We start from the raw sequence: 20,210 nt of genomic DNA on the forward strand, positions 1-20,210 counted from the left end.
ATGTCTAGGTTGTATTTAATTCTGGATGCGACACTTCAGCTGGGACACTGACTCACTGGAGCTTATTTTCAAATCACAACAGTGAGAGAACCTGAAACACGTCACATGTGGCAGGAGTAAAAAAAAATTTCCCCCAGGGAAAGAAAAAAAACTTCTTCAAAGAGCACCATGTGGAAGATTCTTTTGCATGTTTTACAGGACCAGAACCAGGATGGAGATTACACAAACACAGGTTCGACCAGGGAGCTGTAGGAAAAGACAGATCTGAAAGCAGGAGATCCAGTCTTTCATAACTAGTCATGCGACCTTGAGGAAAGTCATTTAAATTCTCAAAGCCAGTGCTGTCCAATAGAACTTTCTGCAATGATGGAAATGTTCTATATTTTTGCTGTACAATACAATAGCCGCTAACTGCAGACAGCTTATTTAGCACTCGAAATGTGGCTAGTGTGACTTGGGAACTGAATTTTAAATTTTATTTAATTTTAAGAAATTTAAATTTAAATAGTTACATGTTGTTAGTGGCCACAGTATTTGAAAGGTGCAGTTCTAAGCTTTAATTTCCTCCTCTCTTAAATGGGAATAATACTTACCAAATTGTTGACCTAAGGTTCAACTGACAATACATGTGACCTCTGAAAAACTGTACTGTATCACACAAGTGTTAATTTTGTTGATAATTATTTTATTATTGTCTTATCCTCAAGAATTTCTACCATTTGGAATTAGAGAAAAATGGAATAAGCAGCCTGAGAAAGCAGAGATCCCCAAGTCTGGTTTCAAACGCAGGTTTGAGGCAGGCAGACATTAGAGAAAGAACAGAAAGATCCTGGGGAGTTGGGCGACCTTCAAGCGTCTGCGTAGACCTTCTACAGCAGGTTCTCCCTTGACTTCCCCGTGGCTGGGTTAGAGACCCTCCTCTAGGCATTACCAGGACATTTTCCACACCGTATTGTAAAAAAACAAAAAAACCCCAAAACAACGGTGTTTACTCAACTGTATCGGCAAGCAGGTGCCTCTTACGCTTCTGTAGTGCACGGCTGTGTCCCCTGCACTTAGTCACACCGGGCACACAGTAGGTCCTCATCAATATCTGTTGAATAATTAACTTACCATGCACTCTTGAGGGTATGATTCCCTGACAATAATTTAAGTAACTACAAAATTTGTGGGAAATAGTAGTATTACAGATCTTTGCGGATGAAGTGGGCGAACACCGGCTCCCGCAGCGGCGCAGTTGGATATCCTCGATGCCAGGAGGTGTGCCAGCGATGACCTCTCTTTCTTTCGCCCTTTTCCTCTCTCCTGTCTTCATGCTGCAGAGGACCTCACAGTCACGAGGTCGCGACAGTCCGCGCCGTCGTGGAGTCGAGCGGGACGCGGAGAGAGAACTACATTTCCCAGCGGACCCTCCTGCGCGCGCCCCTGCCCGCGCCAGGGGGCGAGTGCACCAGGCGCTCGCTCCCTGCCGAGCGCTCGTCGCCCGCCAGAGCCTCCGCCAGGGGATGAGGTGGGAGGCGCTAGAAACCACTTAGCTACAGCCAACCGCCCAATGCAGCACTCGCTCGCTCCCCCCGCCAGCGGAAGCGCCCGCGGAGCACAATGCAGCACTGAGGCAGCGCCGCGGCGGAGGCTGCAGCGCCAGGGCCGCTGCAGCACCGGCCGGGGCTCGGTGGGGCGGCCGAGGCGAGCGCGGGGCGCGGGGCGAGGGAGCCGGAGCCGGCTGCCGGCGCCCGAGGAGGTGAGCGTCTCCAGCGAGGCGCTTGACCGGAGCACCATGCGGGCGGCGGCGGCGGCTGCGTCCGTGCCCTTCTTGCTGCTCTGCGCCCTGGGGAGCTGCCCCCCGGCGCGCTGCGGCCGGGCAGGTAAGTTCGCCACCCTCTCTGGCTTCGGGACGTACCATTTCCCGGGAATCTTTGCAGCCCTCGAGAGCATTGAAAAGGGGCATCCCCATTTCCCCAGTGCGCGGGGAGATTTTTTTTATCTACAAGCGCGGTGAGAAGTGAAGCAAAAATACATGCGTGGGGGCGCGCGGAATCCTTAGGAACCTTTGGTCGAATGCCTGGGTTTTGTTTCTTCTGAAAAAGAGGAATACGGAGAAGAGAAAAGGGGTGCTCTGCTGCTGGGCCCCGATCCTGGATGCTCTCAGATGAGCTGGTCCAAGGCTCTTGGGCTGGTGTGTCTGCGTCCTTCCCAGATGGGGTCCAGGAGGGAGGGGGCGGTGGGATTTTCATAGAGGAGACGTCGGACCGCAGGACTGACGAGTGTGGGTCGGGGTCCTTATATTCGCCTTTTCTCCCCTCTCCCTCCTTGACCCCTTCCTGCCTGGAGGAGACGCCTCGTTGACGGAGCTGGAGAGGAGGAACGAAAACCGCTTCCTGGAGCGCCAGAGCATCGTGCCACTCCGGCTCCTCCACCGCTCGGGCGGCGAAGACGAAACTGGGCACGAAGCGCTCGACACACGGGTGCGGAGCGACCCCGGCGGCGGGCAGGTGAGGGGCGCGGTCTGGGGGGTGGTCCTCGGTGCAGCTCGGCCCGTCTTGACCGCCTGTTTGCTCTCGGTTGCCCTGGAGATGCAATGTCTTCGGTGAAATGAGCTCAATCCTAACGCGAGCCATGCATGGCGCTCCCTGTGCCAAAAAGAAGGGAAAAGGGGGACGAGACCCCCAAAGAAACATAGGCCGGGGGCTTTGCTCAAGAGGAGGTTGTGCGGGATGCCTCCAGCAGTACGGCCACCTGAGCGAAGGGGCGAAGACCCTGTCACCTCCGTCAAGCAAGAGCCAGGCATAGGCAAGAAGGGATGTAATATTTGGGCAGGATTTGCATCATCATTATGGTTGTTGTGGTGGTGGTTGTTTTAATCCTCAAAGAGAAGACTTTATAAGTGATTTAAACCAAGATTGGTACTGTAGAAAAATTGGAAAAACAAGCCTTGACATCCCTAACTAAACTCAAATCGTAAAAATAAGCTAAACTTCGAGGTTCTCAGCTCACTTAAGCTGGACCCCGGAGATGTACCCAATCACCGCCACCTTCCAGAAGAGGCGTCCCCCTCCCCACTTTCTTCGTTGGTAGCAGCCCTCTTGGTGTTATTAGGACTGTGTTGCTTATTGGGCCTTTATAAATTGTTTAAAAAAAATCTGCTTACCATTTACCCATATTTAGATAATATCACACGTCCACAGATATGCCTGAAAATTATTTTGAAGTTACTGGTTAATTTCAGTAAATATTTTGGGACTTTGTAAACATTTTTTGTATTTATGTAATTAACTTGGCAACTAGTTTACTCACATGTAAGTATATATTGAGACAGAATTTTTTCATGTAGTTGAAAATTTTTTAAATTTCACTAAAGCAAAGTCAGGCTGAACATTTTCACATGTATAAATATATTCATTCATTAATACTTTAAGATGTATCTTGGTGATGTGATAGTTATACTAATTTATCGGTATGTGTAAAATATGTAAAAATAGAAACATACTATTTAAATCTGTACTTCTACTAATTTGCAACTAAACCAAATGCTTAGTCGTTAAAATTTTAATATAAGATAGAAATTAATTTAAAGGGCTACAGCAGTATCCATCAAAGTTAGATTATTGTAGTAGAAAATCTAATGTGCTAAGCCTTAATGAAGGATTCTATTATTTAAATTAACTTCTGGTAAATACCCATTTTTCTTTTCTATTTCAACTTTGTTTCTATAGTAAAACTGAAGAAGCAGGGCACACAGTTTCCCCTCTTATTTTTCAATAAATTATGATTATTTTTGTGGAGGAATATTCTCACACCTATTTACAACCTTTGATTATAAAGAAGTTCAAACACACACAAAACTAGATGGAATATTACAATGAGCTCCCAGCTTCAACAATTATCAACTCATAGCCAGTCTTGTTTTATCTGTATCCTACCTATTTTCTTCCCCTTTCTGTATTATTTTGAAGCAAATCTTATCATTTCATTCATAAAAAATTTCATTGCGTACTTCTAAGAGATAAGGATTCTTTTAAACATGTATGATATTATTGTGTCTAGTGTATAAAATATATTAAATATTAAATATATAAATATGTTAAAATAATATATAAATTATTAAATATATATAAATATAATAAATATATATTTAAGTTTCTTTGATCTGAGATCCAAATAATGTCCATAGACTACAGTTAGTTTGTTTTTTGTTGTCAAATTTGTCTGATGCATAGTTTCCCCCTCCATTTCCTTGTTCTTTTCCTTGCAATTTATTCATTGGAGACAGGGAGTCTTTCATCTGTAGGGTTTCCTGCAGTCTAAATTTTTGCTGATTTGGCCACTGCTTTAAAACAAATCAGAAAGACTTTCTCAGAGAGGAAGGGAGACAGATGGAAGTAGAGAAAAAAGAAAACTGCAGGATTGAACCTGGAAACTCTGAGTCCCTGCGTCATGCTGATAATGCCTTCAGGTACCTTCTGTCCTTTTCTGTGTTGGTGAAAGACTACCACTTTTGGAACATAGGCCAGCCCTCCTTTTTTTCTCTCCACTTATGGAGCAGCACTTCTGCAGTTTTTTGGTTCACAGGCCTCTCCACTTGGGGCAGAAGATACCTTGGGCCCCTGCAGCTTCCCCTTTCTACAGCAATAAACCTTACAATTGAGAAGAATGGCTCTGGCCTTCTGTGAGGTGAGAATGAATTGGTAGGATATAGGTTAAACTTCATGAATAGATTATTAATTCAAGTCGGACGTGAAAGTGAAGATACTGTCTTGTCATCAAAGTAATTTTTACGAGAAATTCTCTCGGTGCCTGGCACAGTATAAGGTACACACAGTACATCTTGTTGGATGTCTGGATCACCTGGAGAGCTGTTGCAGTGTGCCATGCTCCTTAAACCGCAGATAGAAACCATTGACCATAGGACTGAATCTGGCAGTTAGAGTTGTAAAGACCTAGTTGCCCTATGTCAACTTTTTCTACAACTAGGAAACTAAAAGTTTTCCTGCATTTTGGCATTTCTGGTTTCCTTCAGAGCTATCATTGGACCTGAAAACGTAAGTTAATTGTATCTGGCCATTCTTGTTTCTTTGGTAATCAAATAGATATAATTTATGGCATCGTAGCTACCCATAGATATTTTTAGCAACTTCCTTTCTACTTCAGAAGTAAAATTAGGATGATTTTCTATCAGCTCACAAAACTTATATATTCATTTATTGATTTGCTATTTAAAGACATTTATTTACTTGAGCTCCTACTGTGTACCAATTTTTGTGCAAGACCCTGGGGATTTAGAGATAAAAAGACACAGTTCTGGCATTTAGGGAATTTACAGACAAGTAGGAAGATAGATGAGAGAACAGGCAGTTACACTCTGCCTTTCTGTGTGATTTTCTGGAGATGATCACAGAGAGCTGTGGAAGCAGAGGAGACCTAGTACTTTACAGGTGAGCAGTCAGGGTGGGCTCTCAGGGGGAGGTGCTGTCTGAGCTGTGTTTTGAGAGTAGGAATTGGCTAGAGTAAAGGGAGGAGTGGCCATATCAAACTGAAGGGGCGGCAAGTACATAGGTGTGTGGGAGTCAGGACCACATTTTGTTAACTGCAAATAGTTAGGCTTTAAGGGACAGATGAGACAAAACAGGAAGGTGGAGAGTAGATGCTGCAGCATCTTCAGGATTTGCTGAGGAATTTGGGCTTTGTCTTAAAGGCAATCTAAGGATTTAAGTAAGGAGAAGTGATTAACCAGATTCATGTTATTGTGGGGTAATGCTATTGTTAGAATGAATAATTTTAATTTGAAAGAGTAAATGAATGTGGTTGTTCACTTTAACTCATTGGTAAATGCCAATTCACATACTCGTTAAGCTTCATAAGAATTTAGTTCCTAAGTATACTGAAAATACTGTATAAATGAGTTTATATTTTTAAAGCACTTAGAACAAGGCTGGGTACATTGTAAGTACTATATGAGTTTTCATTAAATAACATAAACTCCCTCAGGCTGTTTGAGTGCTATTTAGAAATTTTGTAACATCTCTTTAATGCAAAATTGTGTCCTAAATTCCTGAATTTAACACATTCCCAGAAGTAAGTTACAAATTGTCCAAATTTACATAACAAAGTGGACCTGACAGTCCTAGAGAGTAAGAGACCTTGTAGGTCATCTAATCTAATTCAGGAGTTACTTGTCACCTAGTAAGATCAAGCCATTGACCTGGAGTAAGGAAACTAGCAACATATTACTTAATGTTTCAGAAAGCGCACAAGAACTATGATGATATAAAACAATATAAAACACTTTAATTTTACCCTTAGTGTGTCCTTGTTTCTGTTTTCATCACTCAATCGAACAGAACACTTATGTTTTTGGAAGAACTTTTCATTTTTGTTACATGGAAATACTGGCAATTTGATTGATGTGAAATAATTCTGTTGATATGAGTCCATATTGTAAAAGATTTCTTTCCTACAGGTCAGTTCCTTGAATGCACACTTTATTTTTATCCCAAGTGGGATGATGGGCCCATAATGAAAGTTTATTATGCCATAAAGTCCTAGAAATGATAGTCAAAGAAATCATATTTGATTGTGGGTAACCTTGCTATCCTTAAGGTTGTCTGCCTAGTCTGAAGTAATTTCAGTCCTGTAAAATAGCACTCAGAATTAGAATATTCAGTCTTTCTTTCATTCTTCTGACTTGAAATTATCTGTGCTGAAGGAATTGTATGTTTGCAGATAAAAAGATAAAACATAATTTTAACTGGACAGTCATATGGGTAAGATATCACCTACTGAGTCTGACTGATGGTTTCATACTGATAGTCACCTAATTGCTATTTTGAAGAATAAGCACCTTAATGGTTACCCCTTTTTGGCATGACAGATTTACTGTAGCATCAAAGATAGATTCTTTAGTGGTGTATTTCCTTGTGTGATCACCCCATAAATTTTCAATAATTTGTTTTTTACCCGGTGATTACATTTCTCTATAAATAGCAGGAATTTCTTGTTGCCAGAAGTCTTTGTTGTCAGTGAGTAGAGGGGCTACTTATTTCTCTCTCTCTTTCCCTGGAAAGTGGTGTAGCTTCTCAAGTAGTCAGTCAGGTGCCAAGAACGTAGATCTGCAATTTATCATAGTTTCGATAATCACCAACGAATGGGGAAAATGCAAGATGGTAGCAAGATGGCAAAGAGTAGATGTGCTCCATTTTTATGAATATATGTATACGTATGCCTAAGCATAGATGAGCTGTAGTTAAAATTGTGCTGTTTCACTTGGGTGCCCTGAGTCAGCTTGACGGTAAATTGTCTGCAATGCTGCTTCCCTCGTGCAAATGGCCTCCTAGCAATTACAGCTTTAGAAGTACTTTGCAAGGATAGTACAAGCATTTTATTTTTCCTAATGTGCATTTGTTAAACCTAAGTAGCTCAATATTGTAGTTTTGCCACCCATCAAAACTTGTTCTGCTGCTATAAATAGGAAAGAGACATTTCCTAGCATTTTTTAAATCCTTTTACCAACCTTCTTCTCTTGCAATTAAACAGTTAAAAGAAAATGAAATTCAGAATTGTCTTGTTTTTACTCTGAGATCTCAATTTGTATATTTTTCTTTTGCACATCTTTGAAATTCTGCCTAATGATTTTACTGTTCACAAAAAGAACCTGTATTTCATCACTTTTTTACAGCTACACATGGAAAACTATGAATGATTCTAATAGCTTATGGGTTGATAAAAATTGTTCTTAGTTTTATTTGCTTTCTCACATTTCAAAGAATGCCAATTGTTCTATCGTTTTTGACTACCAGAGCCTCTCTTAAAAATGGTGGACGGAGGCCTGCTTTCTTGTCATGACGCATGGAGAGCAGGACTCTCTAAGGTCAGCAGTACTCAATAGTTCCTGTGGGGATCAGGTAGGGCCGAATTTCATTATTAAGTCTCATGGATAACCCCCAAAGGGGAAAAAGATGTTAATAAAAGAGGAGGAGAGAGAAGAGGAAGAGACATTGAGGAGACTGGTGAGAAGGAGGAAGGACAGAGAAGTCAGGAAAAGAGAGAAGTACTTACAGTAGTGTTATATGTGTTAAAGTATATGCTAAAATAATATACAGTAACTTCTGTGGTTACTTTTTATGTGCCGAACAGTTTTCTGAGCACCTGATGGCCATTAACTCATTGCATCCTCACAAGAATCATGTGATAAGTAATACTTACCGGCTGCAAAATATCAAAGCTGGTAGGTAGCTGAGAGGGGATTTGAACCCAGACACTTTGGCTCCATCTCGCTGCCTGTGTGCTTACTCACTGTGCTGCTGGCCTTATGGTAAGAGGCTACCAGCATTTCTTTAGATCTCTTTCAATGGCACTGGGATCAAAGATTTCTTACTTCTTTCCCATTGGAACTATATATTTCTTGGAGCACTTGAAAATATTTTTTTAAGTTATGTAGTAAGAAGAAGCTTGCAGAACACAACAGGAATGCTTCATTTCTGCTAACTTGAGAATGACAATGGAATATATAAAGATATTTAACATTTAAAAGGTGAAAAATGCCTCTTGAAGGATGTGTGGTTTGTTTGTTTTGGAACTGGATATGTGCACTGATTGTTATAATCTTTCTTTATAAATCAAAGATTTCAGTATTCAACAGTCAATGCCAAAATTATATCTGCTCTTTTGTGGTCAAAGTTTCATAAAACAGAAACAGTAAATGCTAAACAGGGATCTGTATTCATATATCCTTCTCCAAAAGAAAAGATACAAAATATCTTTTGTGACTTGTAGAACAAGTAGCTTCTGAGTCCCAAATGCCAAAGCATTCAGGTGAAAGAGAGAGGTAATCAGTGATAACTGAAATGATAGCTTCTGGGAGCATTTAGTGCTTTGGTAATAAAAGCACTAGAAAGTACATATTGAGGGAAAGAATTGGAAAATAAGAATTCATATTTGTTGAATTTTTACCACGTACCAGACACTGTGCTGATTTAATGCATTATTTCTCATTATGAGGTAGATATTATCATTATACCCATTTATAGGTATGGAAACTGAGGCTTAAGGAAGCTAATTAACCTGCCCAAGGTCACACAGCTAATAAGTAGTAGAATTGGGAAAAGAATTCTCAAGGAAAATCTTAGAGATCCACATAAAATAATCCTTTTGTAATCTTTCCTGCTTATTTAACATGAGGGTTACTCGTTCATCTCTGTGTTGGAATGAACCTAACCTTTCTTTAAGAAACCCTTGGCCCTACCCAGGTCTCCTCCCTCCCTAACTTCTTTCAGGGATGAGTTGATGTCATGTTTAGCGCTTGTTAGAAATGTCTTCATTTCTAGAAATGGGTATAATTTCTGCTTCTATCTCAAATATTCTTTTAACCAGATGGGAATATCTGAATCTGCATCTAAATGGCAGTAGAGAATATTTGCACTCTGAGTACTTGTTGGAGTTTAATCTGCCAGAAATTCGCTTGAAAGAAACTATGTATGGAGAATTATCTTCTATTGCTCCACAGTGTACTGGCTTCACCTCCAGAGATTCTGGGGTGGGGTATTTAAAAAAAATCTCCCTAGTGGATTCCAATTTGCACCAAGGGTCAGGGAACTCTATGTGTTCTTAAAATTTAAGAGATTTTTTCTTAAATCTCTTTGGATTTAAGTTAGTCACAAGAGAGTTTGTTATCTGAATTGGTGTCAGTTTTCTCAGTCACTTCCCTAACCTCTTCAATCACCTACCAGGCTTTTTCTAAAGGATATTTTGAAGGACACGGTAAGAAATATTCCTGAGAAACCAGTTACAATATTAATCGAAGTCTCGAAGAACATTATACATAGTGTCTCGTCAGGACCAAGAGGAGAGATTTGTCGTGTACCTGTGTTTCCTTTCCTGAGCTGGATGCCAGAAGTTTAGAGGCAAGTTGTGCTCTCCTCCAAAGCGAAAGTCACGGCGTGAGTTTTCATAGCAGCTTCATCCCAGCTCATTAGCGTGCTCCTTCTCATCATCCCCATTTTGGCCAAAAGTCATCTGAAATGTCTCTTGACTCCTGATAACTTATCAATCTGGGAAGTCAGGTCTGTGCTCGTTTTCCTATGCATGTTATACTTAGATTAAAATAAACATTCAGGCTTAAAGAAAAGTAATCTCAGAGAGATTTCCTCTGTCCACTTTTCTAAAGTAGTCCCACCCCAGCACCCTCCTTATCACATCACATTACACTGTTCTCTTTCTAGCACTTGTAAGAATGTGACATTTTTTTTTAATGGTGGACTTGTTTGTTGTTTTTTCCCAGGATCCCATCACTAGCATGTAAACTGTATGAGAGTAGTGATCATGTCTGTTCACCACTTGTCTCTGCTGCCTAGAACAGTGCCTGGCACAGAGTAGGTGTTTAATAAATATTTATTGAAGTAATGAGTTTTTGTTTTCCCCCAGTTTCTTCATCTACTTAAAAATTGTATTGTAAGTGTCCATATAAACATCCTGAAATCCTTTTTGGAACAAGGTAGGGTATAAAAGATGAATGCGTGAATAATTTTTAGTCTTTAATTATTGAATTTATATCCCCTTCTGATCATTACAGTTATTTTACACATAATTAAAGTAAAGCTCAACGTGCTGTATTTTTAAAAATATAAATACTTCATATATAAAAAATGATTTTAGACTTCTAGCTTTATACTCCTAGCTGTCCTTTATTTCTGATTTTATCATTTGAGTTGTTTTTAAGATAGAAATCTGTTTTGTGTTCCCTAGAACAGATTATTATATATAACTTGATTTTGAAAATAAGATAAAAAATTCTGTACCATGATCCAGAAATATCAGCAGTCATAACTGGGAAGAGAAGGAATAAAGAACTTAACACCGCCATCCTACTCCCTGCAATCTGTTTGTTTGTATTGAAGAGATTTTTCAGAATCTTATCTATCAGTAAGGGTAAATCAACATTTTTCTTCTCCTTTTTAAAAATTAGTTTTATACCAGAGGATTTTAGCACCTAGCAATAGTTGCCCTTTTGTTGCATTTTTTTTCCCCAAGAACATGAGATAACTTTTTGAAGATGGGAAATCGATGATGATTTCCTGAAGAGAGGCCTCAACAGCTCACATTTTGCAAGTGTTTTTAAAATTTTCTCTCCGAGGCAGGAGAACTGCAGGCCGACAGTCTTCTTAGGTCACTCATTCTACTCGACACTGACTCACGTCTCTAGCCTTTTACTTCTAGTTAGTCAGTTGCTATTCTTCTTATTTTTATTTTCAACTTGCCTTTTAAGTAAGGCTTGTTGGGAGAAATTGCCTTCATTTCCTTCACTAGTGAAATCAGGATGTTGGAGTCAGGCTGGTACAATTTGCTACTCCTGGTCATAGCTCAAGCTTCTTTCTAAGTGGTTTTTCTTTGAACGAGATAGCAAGATGCTGCAGAAATGGCTACTACTTTACAGAACCTGCTTCTGTAGATTTCCACGAATTCCCTACTGGATTTTTAATACCTTTAGGATATCCTGTCAGGGGCCTGGCCAGGAACCCAGCTGTGGATCCTCAGTGGGCATAGGTAGCAGTCAAGGTTATGCATGTGATATTAGTCTAGGGTAGGTTGGAAGAGCAGTTGGCTGAAGAGTGATCTAGGGTCATCAGAACATGGGGAGGAGTGGGCTGTGGGGGAAGGGGAGGCTTAGGGAAATCAGAAATCAGTTATAGAGAGAAGATACTGGGGCTCCATTGTGTCAGATCAGTCCAGTATCCTCCCGGCTCAACTAGAGAGAGCTGCTGAAAGAGTCTGAGGCACTTTCTGAGTTTTTAATCTCAGCCATCCTGGTTTTAGTGGTTGGCTGCACTCTGGGTCCGGGTGTTGTGTTTTTAAAAGGAACCTTGTGTTTTTCAGCTGGACGTCCTCTGATGGCCCCGGGATTGTTTTTATCGAACCTCCATGAGCTTTAAGTGTTTGGTTTAGAGGGAAGAACTATTTCTTCTCCTCCTGCTCCCCCTTCTCCTCTTCCTCCTCTTCTTATTCCTGCACCTCTTCTTATTCTTCTTTATTCCTTATTCTTCCTTCCTTCCTCTTCCTCCTCCTCCTTCTCCTCCATCTTATTTTTCACTGGTCTTTTCTAAAGATCTGCAGGCTAGTGGGAGAGGGCTTTAGGAAGCCCATTGTTCTTCTCATTCAGACCTTAGACGCTGTGCCTCTCCTGCGTCGGGAGATGGGGCTCACTTAAAGATTGATTTCCTAACTCATGCAAGAGTTGATGCTTTGAAAAATCACACCTAGTGTGCACCAAATGAGCACCAGTCTCATTTTGAATAGCGTGTGGTATGTGCTAAATAAATGTATGTTAATGGGTGAAGAGTCCTTGCATGTGGGAGTCTGGAAAATTTGTTCTTATTGAGATGAATAATTTTGGTGTCAGTCTCCATTTGCCATAATAGTGGGTTATTTTCAAGGTGAGTTTGGTATTACCTGCAGTTCAGCAAATAGTTAGGACTACTTTGATGTGCTTTCCAAGAAAATGTAGGTAAATGTTTAATAAGAAGAATGGGAATTTTTTTTTTTACAGATGCATTTACAAATTTATCATTATGCTGAATAGTTTAACCATCATTCTTTAGGAAGAATTTTATCGACTTTGATAGAAACTGAAACATTATTGAAGAGGATGAAAGTTTTGATTTAGGACTGCAAAATTCTTCTTACATTTTGTGATCTTGTACAGCTGGTTTAGCTATAAGTAGTACATTGGTTTTTTCAAACTTGTTTCCTCAAAAACGTTTCTTAAAACTTGGACAGATATTGATTGGTGAGAAGGTAGGCAAAATTCAAGTAGTGTTCATTGCGGTCACGAAAGGTGAAGCCGTTTCTTTCTGGAAAGGCTTCTAGAGATAGGGCTATTTCAAACCATGGTGTATAGCAATTTTTGTTGCTTCTCAGGATCCTCTAGGTTGTAAAAGGGGGAAAGATATTGGTGCTGAGATACTGAGAATTCTCGTTTAATTTAATTTCTGAAGTAAGTTTAGCATGATGTCCTTATAATTCTTAATGATCTTGCGTAGACAGTGTTCTCTCAAAATTAATGAAGGGAAAGTAGAATTAATTTGTAACAACCAATTTAATATGAAATCTACCTGAGGCCATTGATTAATGAGTTGTTTAGAACATTTCTTAAAGGTTCTGATTATGAAATCATGAAGTTTACAGTTGTCGTAGGGTAAGGGGGTAAAAATTATTTTATTTTAATATAATTGTATCGAAAAACATGGAGTGAAAGCATGCATCCTTATCATTTTTATTTCTTCCCAGCATTGAGCACAGAGCCTTACACCTAGCAAGTGCTCCACAAGCAAATGTTGACTGCATGAAATCATTGATGCCGTGGCTTACAGAGAGCCCTGTTCCATTCTTATGCCGCCAGACCCCTGTTGTATCAGAGTTCCTCTGGTCAAGTATTTCTTCTCTTTTCTCTTCATCTCTTTCTTTCCTCTTCTCTCAAGTCAGGTTCTGTCACTTTCTTATTGCCTCTTTCCATTTGTTGTTTTCCTGTGGACATATCCTTGCTCTATTCACTTTTTCTGTGACTCTTGGTTTATTTTGTAATTTTCCCCCACTCTATTTCTGTCAAGTTCCTCTTTTTCTCTTAGCAACTAAACTAAAAACAAGCCTCTGAAAGGTTATTTACGTTTGCTGTTGGGAACCATCCCTGCCGCACATTGCTAGACTTACTTATTTTGCGATTTGGAGATGTGTTACAGTTCAACAAACTTTCATTTTACTACTTACCTTTAAACCTATTTTTTTGTGTGTGGTTTTTCCTTTTTCTGTGTTTCTTTTGTTCTCCTTAAATTGTCCCTCATTCGTTCTCTTCTTTGGATGTGGATTGAAGTGTCCTTTCTGCTCTTTACTGCTGGAATAATCACCTTCCTAAAATCACTCTCCTTGTTCTCCTTGTTCATAATCCCCTGGATTTAAACTGAATTATGTGCTCAGTCCACCCCCAACACTTGCTGAGCATATCTCTTCTCAAAGTCTTCCAGAGTGATACGTTGCTACATTGCTACAGGATTCAGATTGAGTATTTAGGAGTGACGACGCACTTTTCCAGCTATACAAAAGTAAAACTTGCCTCGTAGGCTTGGCATAAAATTGTTCTTGCTTATGTGCGTGTTGGTGCAGGGGTATTGGAGCACTGATGACTTGGGTGTGTTAGTGGAAGGTGTCCCCATGAGATAGACTGTATTTTTGGGCTGGAACTTTGTCATTCATATTCACCATTGTTTGTTCACTGCTTAACACTGTCCCTGATGTGTAGCTGATGCTCAGCAAATATTTATGGTCTGCCTTTGTTTCACTTTTCTGTCTCAAAGATGCAGAAAAAAAGTGCTGTGACCATTTATGTTACTGATTTTATTACTTTTGATGTATTTCCAATAGTTAATGGTATTTCTGTCCTCTGATTATTAAAATCTTTTGTTGGCATGGGTTGGAGAGTAGCATGGGCCTCCTTCCACATTTATACCTTATCTCTGACCTCTTTCTTCCCCTTCCCCTGTATATATTTTTGCCGGCCCAACAGAGCCACCTTGTATACAGCATGCCCAGGTTCTGTGAGGTTCCCATCGCTGTCAGTATCTGAACTGAAATAGCTTTCCCTCTTGCTTCAAATTTGAGGCAGAGTTTATTAGGAAAGGCAGGGCCATGATAGTAAGGAGAGAGAACACTAGAGAAAGTGGCAGGAACTTGGACAATGATTGGCATACTGACATTCTACCACATACAGCTGCCTTGCTGTCTCTTGGCTGCTTTAATCACTGTGACGACATCATTCCTGTCAGTTTATAGCCCCATGTCTCTCAACAAAGATACATCCAATCTATTTAACCTTTGTGTGTGACTTTATTCACCAGACTTTGCCATTTATTGCCTGGAGCTGCATTTTCTTTAAGACGATCATGTATGTCTTCTGGGAGAGTGACATATAGTATTTATGATGGATCTGAACTCATATGACATATTCAGCCAAGGAGTTCCCTTGATATTTGTTCTTGGAGTTTTGATTTTTTTAACGGTGGTTTTGAACTAAGGATATCCTCTTTTTTTTTTTTTTCTTTTTATAGCTTAGCCCCAGATAATCTTTAAATATTTTGTTTTATTTTAATTTTCTCCCCCAATTTTTACCTCCCTTTTGTGGTCTAATAAGTTAATATAAAATATTTACTTTATTTCTTAGGCAGTAGATGTTACCCACGTAGTACTATTACTCCATGAAACCTCCATGCCGCTAAAAGATCAGCGTATGTGGGGTTAAGTTCGTGCACTCCGCTGCAGGTGGCCCAGTGTTTCGTTGGTTTGAATCCTGGGTGCGGACATGGCACTGCTCATCAAACCACGCTGAGGCAGCGTCCCACATGCCACAACTAGAAGGACCCACAACGAAGAATATACAACTATGTACCGGGGGGCTTTGGGGAGAAAAAGGGAAAAATAAAATCTTAAAAAAAAAAAAAAAAGATCAGCGTATGTAATTTAAATCAGAAAAAATATCACTAGATAATAGTCGCTTGAGTGTAAGTAGACACCCCAGGAAGGGATTCCACTCTGAACTGTTTCAAGCATTTATATTTTAGTGTGAATGAAGGATCCGAGAGTAATGAAGATCAGAAAAGAAAGTAAGGACTTGTGATGGAGAGGAGGCCCCAAATCAAAATATTGAGATCAAGTAGCTGGCTCACAGACACGAACTCCTTAACAGTTTTCCTGACCTCAGCTGACCTAGTATAATCTCAGGAGCAAAATAATTCATATTTTAATTATATGTGTATTTTTATAAGCGCTTTATTAAAATATAATTTGCATACCATAGAATTCACCCATTTAACAATAGTGTACAATTCAAAGTTTATTAGTATATTCAAACAGTTGTGCAACCATCACCACTGTCAATTTTTTTTTACGTCTCATTTTTTTTTAATTAAGGTTATGAAAGTTAACATCCTTGTGAAATTACAGTTGTACATCATTATTAGTCATGTTGTAGGTACACCACTTCACCCCTAGTGCCCTCCCCCCACCTCCCTTTCCCCTGGCAACCACCGATCAGTTCTCTTTGTCCATATGTTAACATGGACAAAGTCATACAGAGTTAGTCTTTCTCTGTCTGGCTTATTTCACTCAACATAATACCCTCAAGGTCTATCCATGTTGTTGTGAATGGGACGACTTTGTCCTTTTTTATGGCTGAGTAGTATTCCATTGTATGTATATATACCACATCTTTATCCAATCATCAGTTGCTGGGCACTTAGGTTGGTTCCATGACTTGGCTATTGTGAATAATGCTGCGATGAACATAGGGGTGCATGGAACTTTCGGAATTGCTGATTTCAGGTTCTTAGGCTAGATACCCAGTAGTGGGATGGCTGGGTCATAAGGTATTTCTATTCTTAACTTTTTGAGGAATCTCCATACTGTTTTCCATAGTGGCTGCACCAGTTTGCATTCCCACCAACAGTGTATGAGGGTTCCCTCTTCTCCACAGCCTCTCCAACATTTGTCACTCTTAGTTTTGGATATTTTTGCCATTCTAACAGGTGTAAGGTGATATCTTGGTGTAGTTTTGATTGGCATTTCCCTGATGATTAGTGATGATGAGCATCTTTTCATGTGTCTATTGGCCATCCATATATCTTCTTTGGAGAAATGTCTGTTCATGTCCCCTGCCCATTTTGTAATTGGGTTGTTTGATTTTTTATTGTTGAGTTGTGTGAGTTCTTTGTATATTATGGAGATTAACCCTTTGTCAGATAAATAACTTGTGAATATTTTTTCCCAATTAGTGGGCTGTTTTTTTGTTTCAATCCTGTTTTCCCTTGCCTTGAAGAAGCTCTTTAGTCTGATGAAGTCCCATTTGTTTATTCTTTCTATTGTTTCTCTCATGTGAGGGGTTATGGTGTCCAAAAGGATTCTTTTGAAGCTGATGTCAAAGAGTGTACTGCCGATATTCTCTTCTAGAAGACTTATTGTTTCAGGCCTAATCTTTAGGTCTTTGATCCATTTTGAGTTTATTTTAGTAAATGGTGAAAAAGAATGGTTGATTTTCATTCTTTTACATGTGGCTGTCCAGTTTTCCCAGCACCATTTGTTGAAGAGACTTTCTTTCCTCCATTGTAGGCCCTCAGCTCCTTTGTCAAAGATTAGTTGTCCATAGATGTGTGGTTTTATTTCTGGGCTTTCAATTCTGTTCCATTGATCTGTGCATCTGTTTTTGTACCAGTACCATGCTGTTTTGATTACTGTAGCTTTGTAGTATGTTTTGAAGTCAGGGATTGTGATGCCTCCCGTTTTGTTCTTCTTTCTCAGGATTGCTTTAGCAATTCGGGGTCTTTTGTTGCCCCATATGAATTTTAGGATTCTTTGTTCAGTTTCTGTAAAGAATGACATTGGAATTCTGATTGGGATAGCGTTGAATCTGTAGATTGCTTTAGGTAGTAGGGACATTTTAACTATGTTTGTTCTTCCAATCCATGTACATGGAATGTCTTTCCATCTCTTTATGTCATCGTCAATTTCTTTCAAGAAGGTCTTGTAGTTTTCATTGTATAGAGCTTTCACTTCCTTGGTTAAATTTATCCCAAGGTATTTTATTCTTTTTGTTGCGATCGTGAATGGGATTGAGTCCTTGAGATCTTTTTCTGTTAGTTCATTGTTAGCATATAGAAATGCTACCGATTTATGTATGTTGATTTTATACCCTGCAACTTTGCTGTAGTTGTTGATTGTTTCTAAGGTTTTTCTATGGATTCTTTGGGGTTTTCTATATATAAGATCATGTCGTCTGCAAACAGCGAGAGTTTTACTTCTTCGTTGCCTATTTGGATTCCTTTTATTTCTTTTTCCTGCCGAATTGCTCTGGCCAACACCTCCAGTACTGTGTTGAATAAGAGTCGTGAAAGTGGGCACCCTTGTCTTGTTCCTGTTCTGAGAGGGATGGGTTTCAGTTTTTGTCCGTTGAGTATGATGTTGGCTGTGGGTTTGTCATATATGGCCTTTATTATGTTGAGGTACTTTCCTTCTATACCTATTTTATTGAGGGTTTTTATCATAAATGCATGTTGGATCTTGTTGAATGCTTTCTCTGCATCTATTGAGATGATCATGTGGTTTTTCTTTCTCATTTTGTTAATGTAGTGAATCACGTTGATTGACTTGCGGATGTTGAACCATCCCTGTGTCCCTGCTATAAATCCCACTTGATCGTGGTGTATAATCTTTTTGATATATTGCTGTATTTTGTTGAGGATTTTTGCATCTATGTTCATCAGTGATATTGGCCTGTAGTTTTCCTTCTTTGTGTTGTCCTTGTCATGTTTGGGCTTCACGGTGATGTTGGCTTCATAGAATGTATTAGGGAGTGCTCCATCTTCCTCTATTTTCTGGAATAGTTTGAGAAGGATAGGTATTAAATCTTTGAATGTTTGGTAGAATTCTCCAGAGAAGCCGTCTGGTCCTGGGCTCTTATTTTTGGGGAGGTTTTTGATTACTGTTTCTATTTCTTTACTTGTGCTTGGTCTATTCAGATTCTCTATTTCTTCCTGATTCAGTTTGGGTAGGTTGTGTGAGTCTAGGAATTTATCCATTTCTTCTAGGTTGTTCAATTTGTTGGCATATAGTTTTTCATAGTATTCTCTTATGACCCTTTGTATTTCTTCGGTATCTGTTGTGATTTCTCCTCTCTCATTTCTTATTTTATTTATTTGAGACTTCTCTCTTTTTTTTTAGTGAGTCTGGCTAAGGGTTTGTCGATTTTGTTAATTTTTTCAAAGAACCAACTCTTTGTTTCATTGATCCTTTCTACTGTCTTTTTTGTTTCAATATCATTTATTTCTGCTCTAATTTTTATTATTTCCCTCGTTCTCCTGACTTTTGGCTTTGTTTGTCCTTCTTTTTCTAATTCTGTTAGGTGTCATTTGAGGTTGTTTATGTAAGATTTTTCTTGCTTATTGAGGTGAGCCTGCAGATTTAATATATTTTTTCATACTGCTTGATGGCGTGGATTTGTGCCTCCGCATAGAGATAGAGTTTAGTCGCTGCTTCCACTTGTTGCGACTGGTGTTTGGGGGGGGCAGCTGTTTAGACTGCACCAACCAGGAACCCTGTCAGCTGTTACTCACTGGACCTGGACCCCTCCTCATAGTCACAGTGGTCCTGTGGGGTCCCTCATTGGTTGTGGGGGCAGTCGCAAGGGGGCCTCAGGCTGCTGGTGCCTACTGTTGCAGCCCACTTAGACGCACTCCCTCCTTGTGGTCTGCAGCGGTGTTGTGGGCTTTCCCAGCAGCCAGGAGCAGAATCACCTATAATCACCGCTTTGTCCCTAACAGAGCCCACAAGATCACACTTGTCCACTATAGGTCCCAGCAGAGCTATGGGTATCTTCTGCAGTCTGTCGTTAGCTCACCTAGCTGTGCTACTTTTGCCCCAGGGCCTTCCCGCCTTACAATTGCCAGTCAGGACCTCTCCACTAGTGCTGTGCAGAGGCTTTTGCTGAGGCTGCTGTAGGAACCTGGAGTTCCCCCATGGGCTATGTAGCTGTTTCACCGGAGCTCCACTCTGCCCACTTCACTCTCACGGGATCTCTGGGAGCCCCTTGCCTCGTCTGGGACACAGCCAGAGTCTGTGGGCCTGATCGTGGCTTGTAAGCTGCTGCCTTGTGGGGAATTCTGCTCTAGGGAGCTTCCTGGTGTTCCGAATGCTGGGTGGGGCCTCCCTGCTAATGGTGAGCAGAGGCCCTCCCTGCTGGGGGGGGGTGCGGGACCCTTGAGCATCCCCCCAGGCCACAGAACCTTGTGTTGGAGCTCCAACCCTGTCCCCAAGCACGTCCACAGGAAGTCCGGGTGCCCCCTGTACCGAACCGTGTTCCGGAGACCGTGGGCACAGCTGCAGCTTACAGCCTGGTGCCGTGCCAGGGAATCCGCCCACCGGGAGCTTCCCTTTTTCCTGGATTCTGGGCATGGCCTCCCTGCTAATGGCGAGCAGAGGCTTTCCCTGCCGGGGAGGTGCGCAACCCCGGAGCCTCCCCCCTGGCCACAGAGCCGGGCGCTGGACCTCAACCGTGTCCCCAAGCACGTCCACAGGAAGTCTGGGCGCCCCCCGCACTGACCTGTGTGCCGGAGACCTTGGGCCCAGCAGCAGCTTGCAGTCTGGTGCCGTGCCAGAGAATCCACCCACCGGGAGCTTCCCTTTGT

At 40.8% G+C, this 20,210-nt stretch overlaps 1 protein-coding gene across 19 annotated transcripts in view; it reads left to right on the forward strand.

Moving 5' to 3' along the window:
* Positions 1-1,244: 1,244 nt before the first annotated feature.
* The window catches only part of ADAM22 (ADAM metallopeptidase domain 22), a 238,194-nt gene continuing 219,228 nt past the window's right edge, over positions 1,245-20,210 (forward strand). For 3 of the 19 annotated variants that reach the window (XM_044767759.2, XM_044767763.2, XM_070507967.1), the window contains exons 1-2: positions 1,402-1,865; positions 2,332-2,492. In XM_044767759.2, coding sequence (XP_044623694.1) covers positions 1,553-1,865; positions 2,332-2,492 — 474 coding nt within the window. In that variant the 5' untranslated portion in view covers positions 1,402-1,552. Of the gene's footprint in view, positions 1,866-2,331; positions 2,493-20,210 lie in introns of all 19 variants that reach the window. The other 16 variants (XM_070507932.1, XM_070507939.1, XM_070507996.1 and 13 more) reach the window with 10 other exon arrangements.

The sequence above is a fragment of the Equus asinus genome, chromosome 1 (genome assembly GCF_041296235.1).
Source record: "Equus asinus isolate D_3611 breed Donkey chromosome 1, EquAss-T2T_v2, whole genome shotgun sequence".
Taxonomy (NCBI): Eukaryota; Metazoa; Chordata; class Mammalia; order Perissodactyla; family Equidae; genus Equus; species Equus asinus.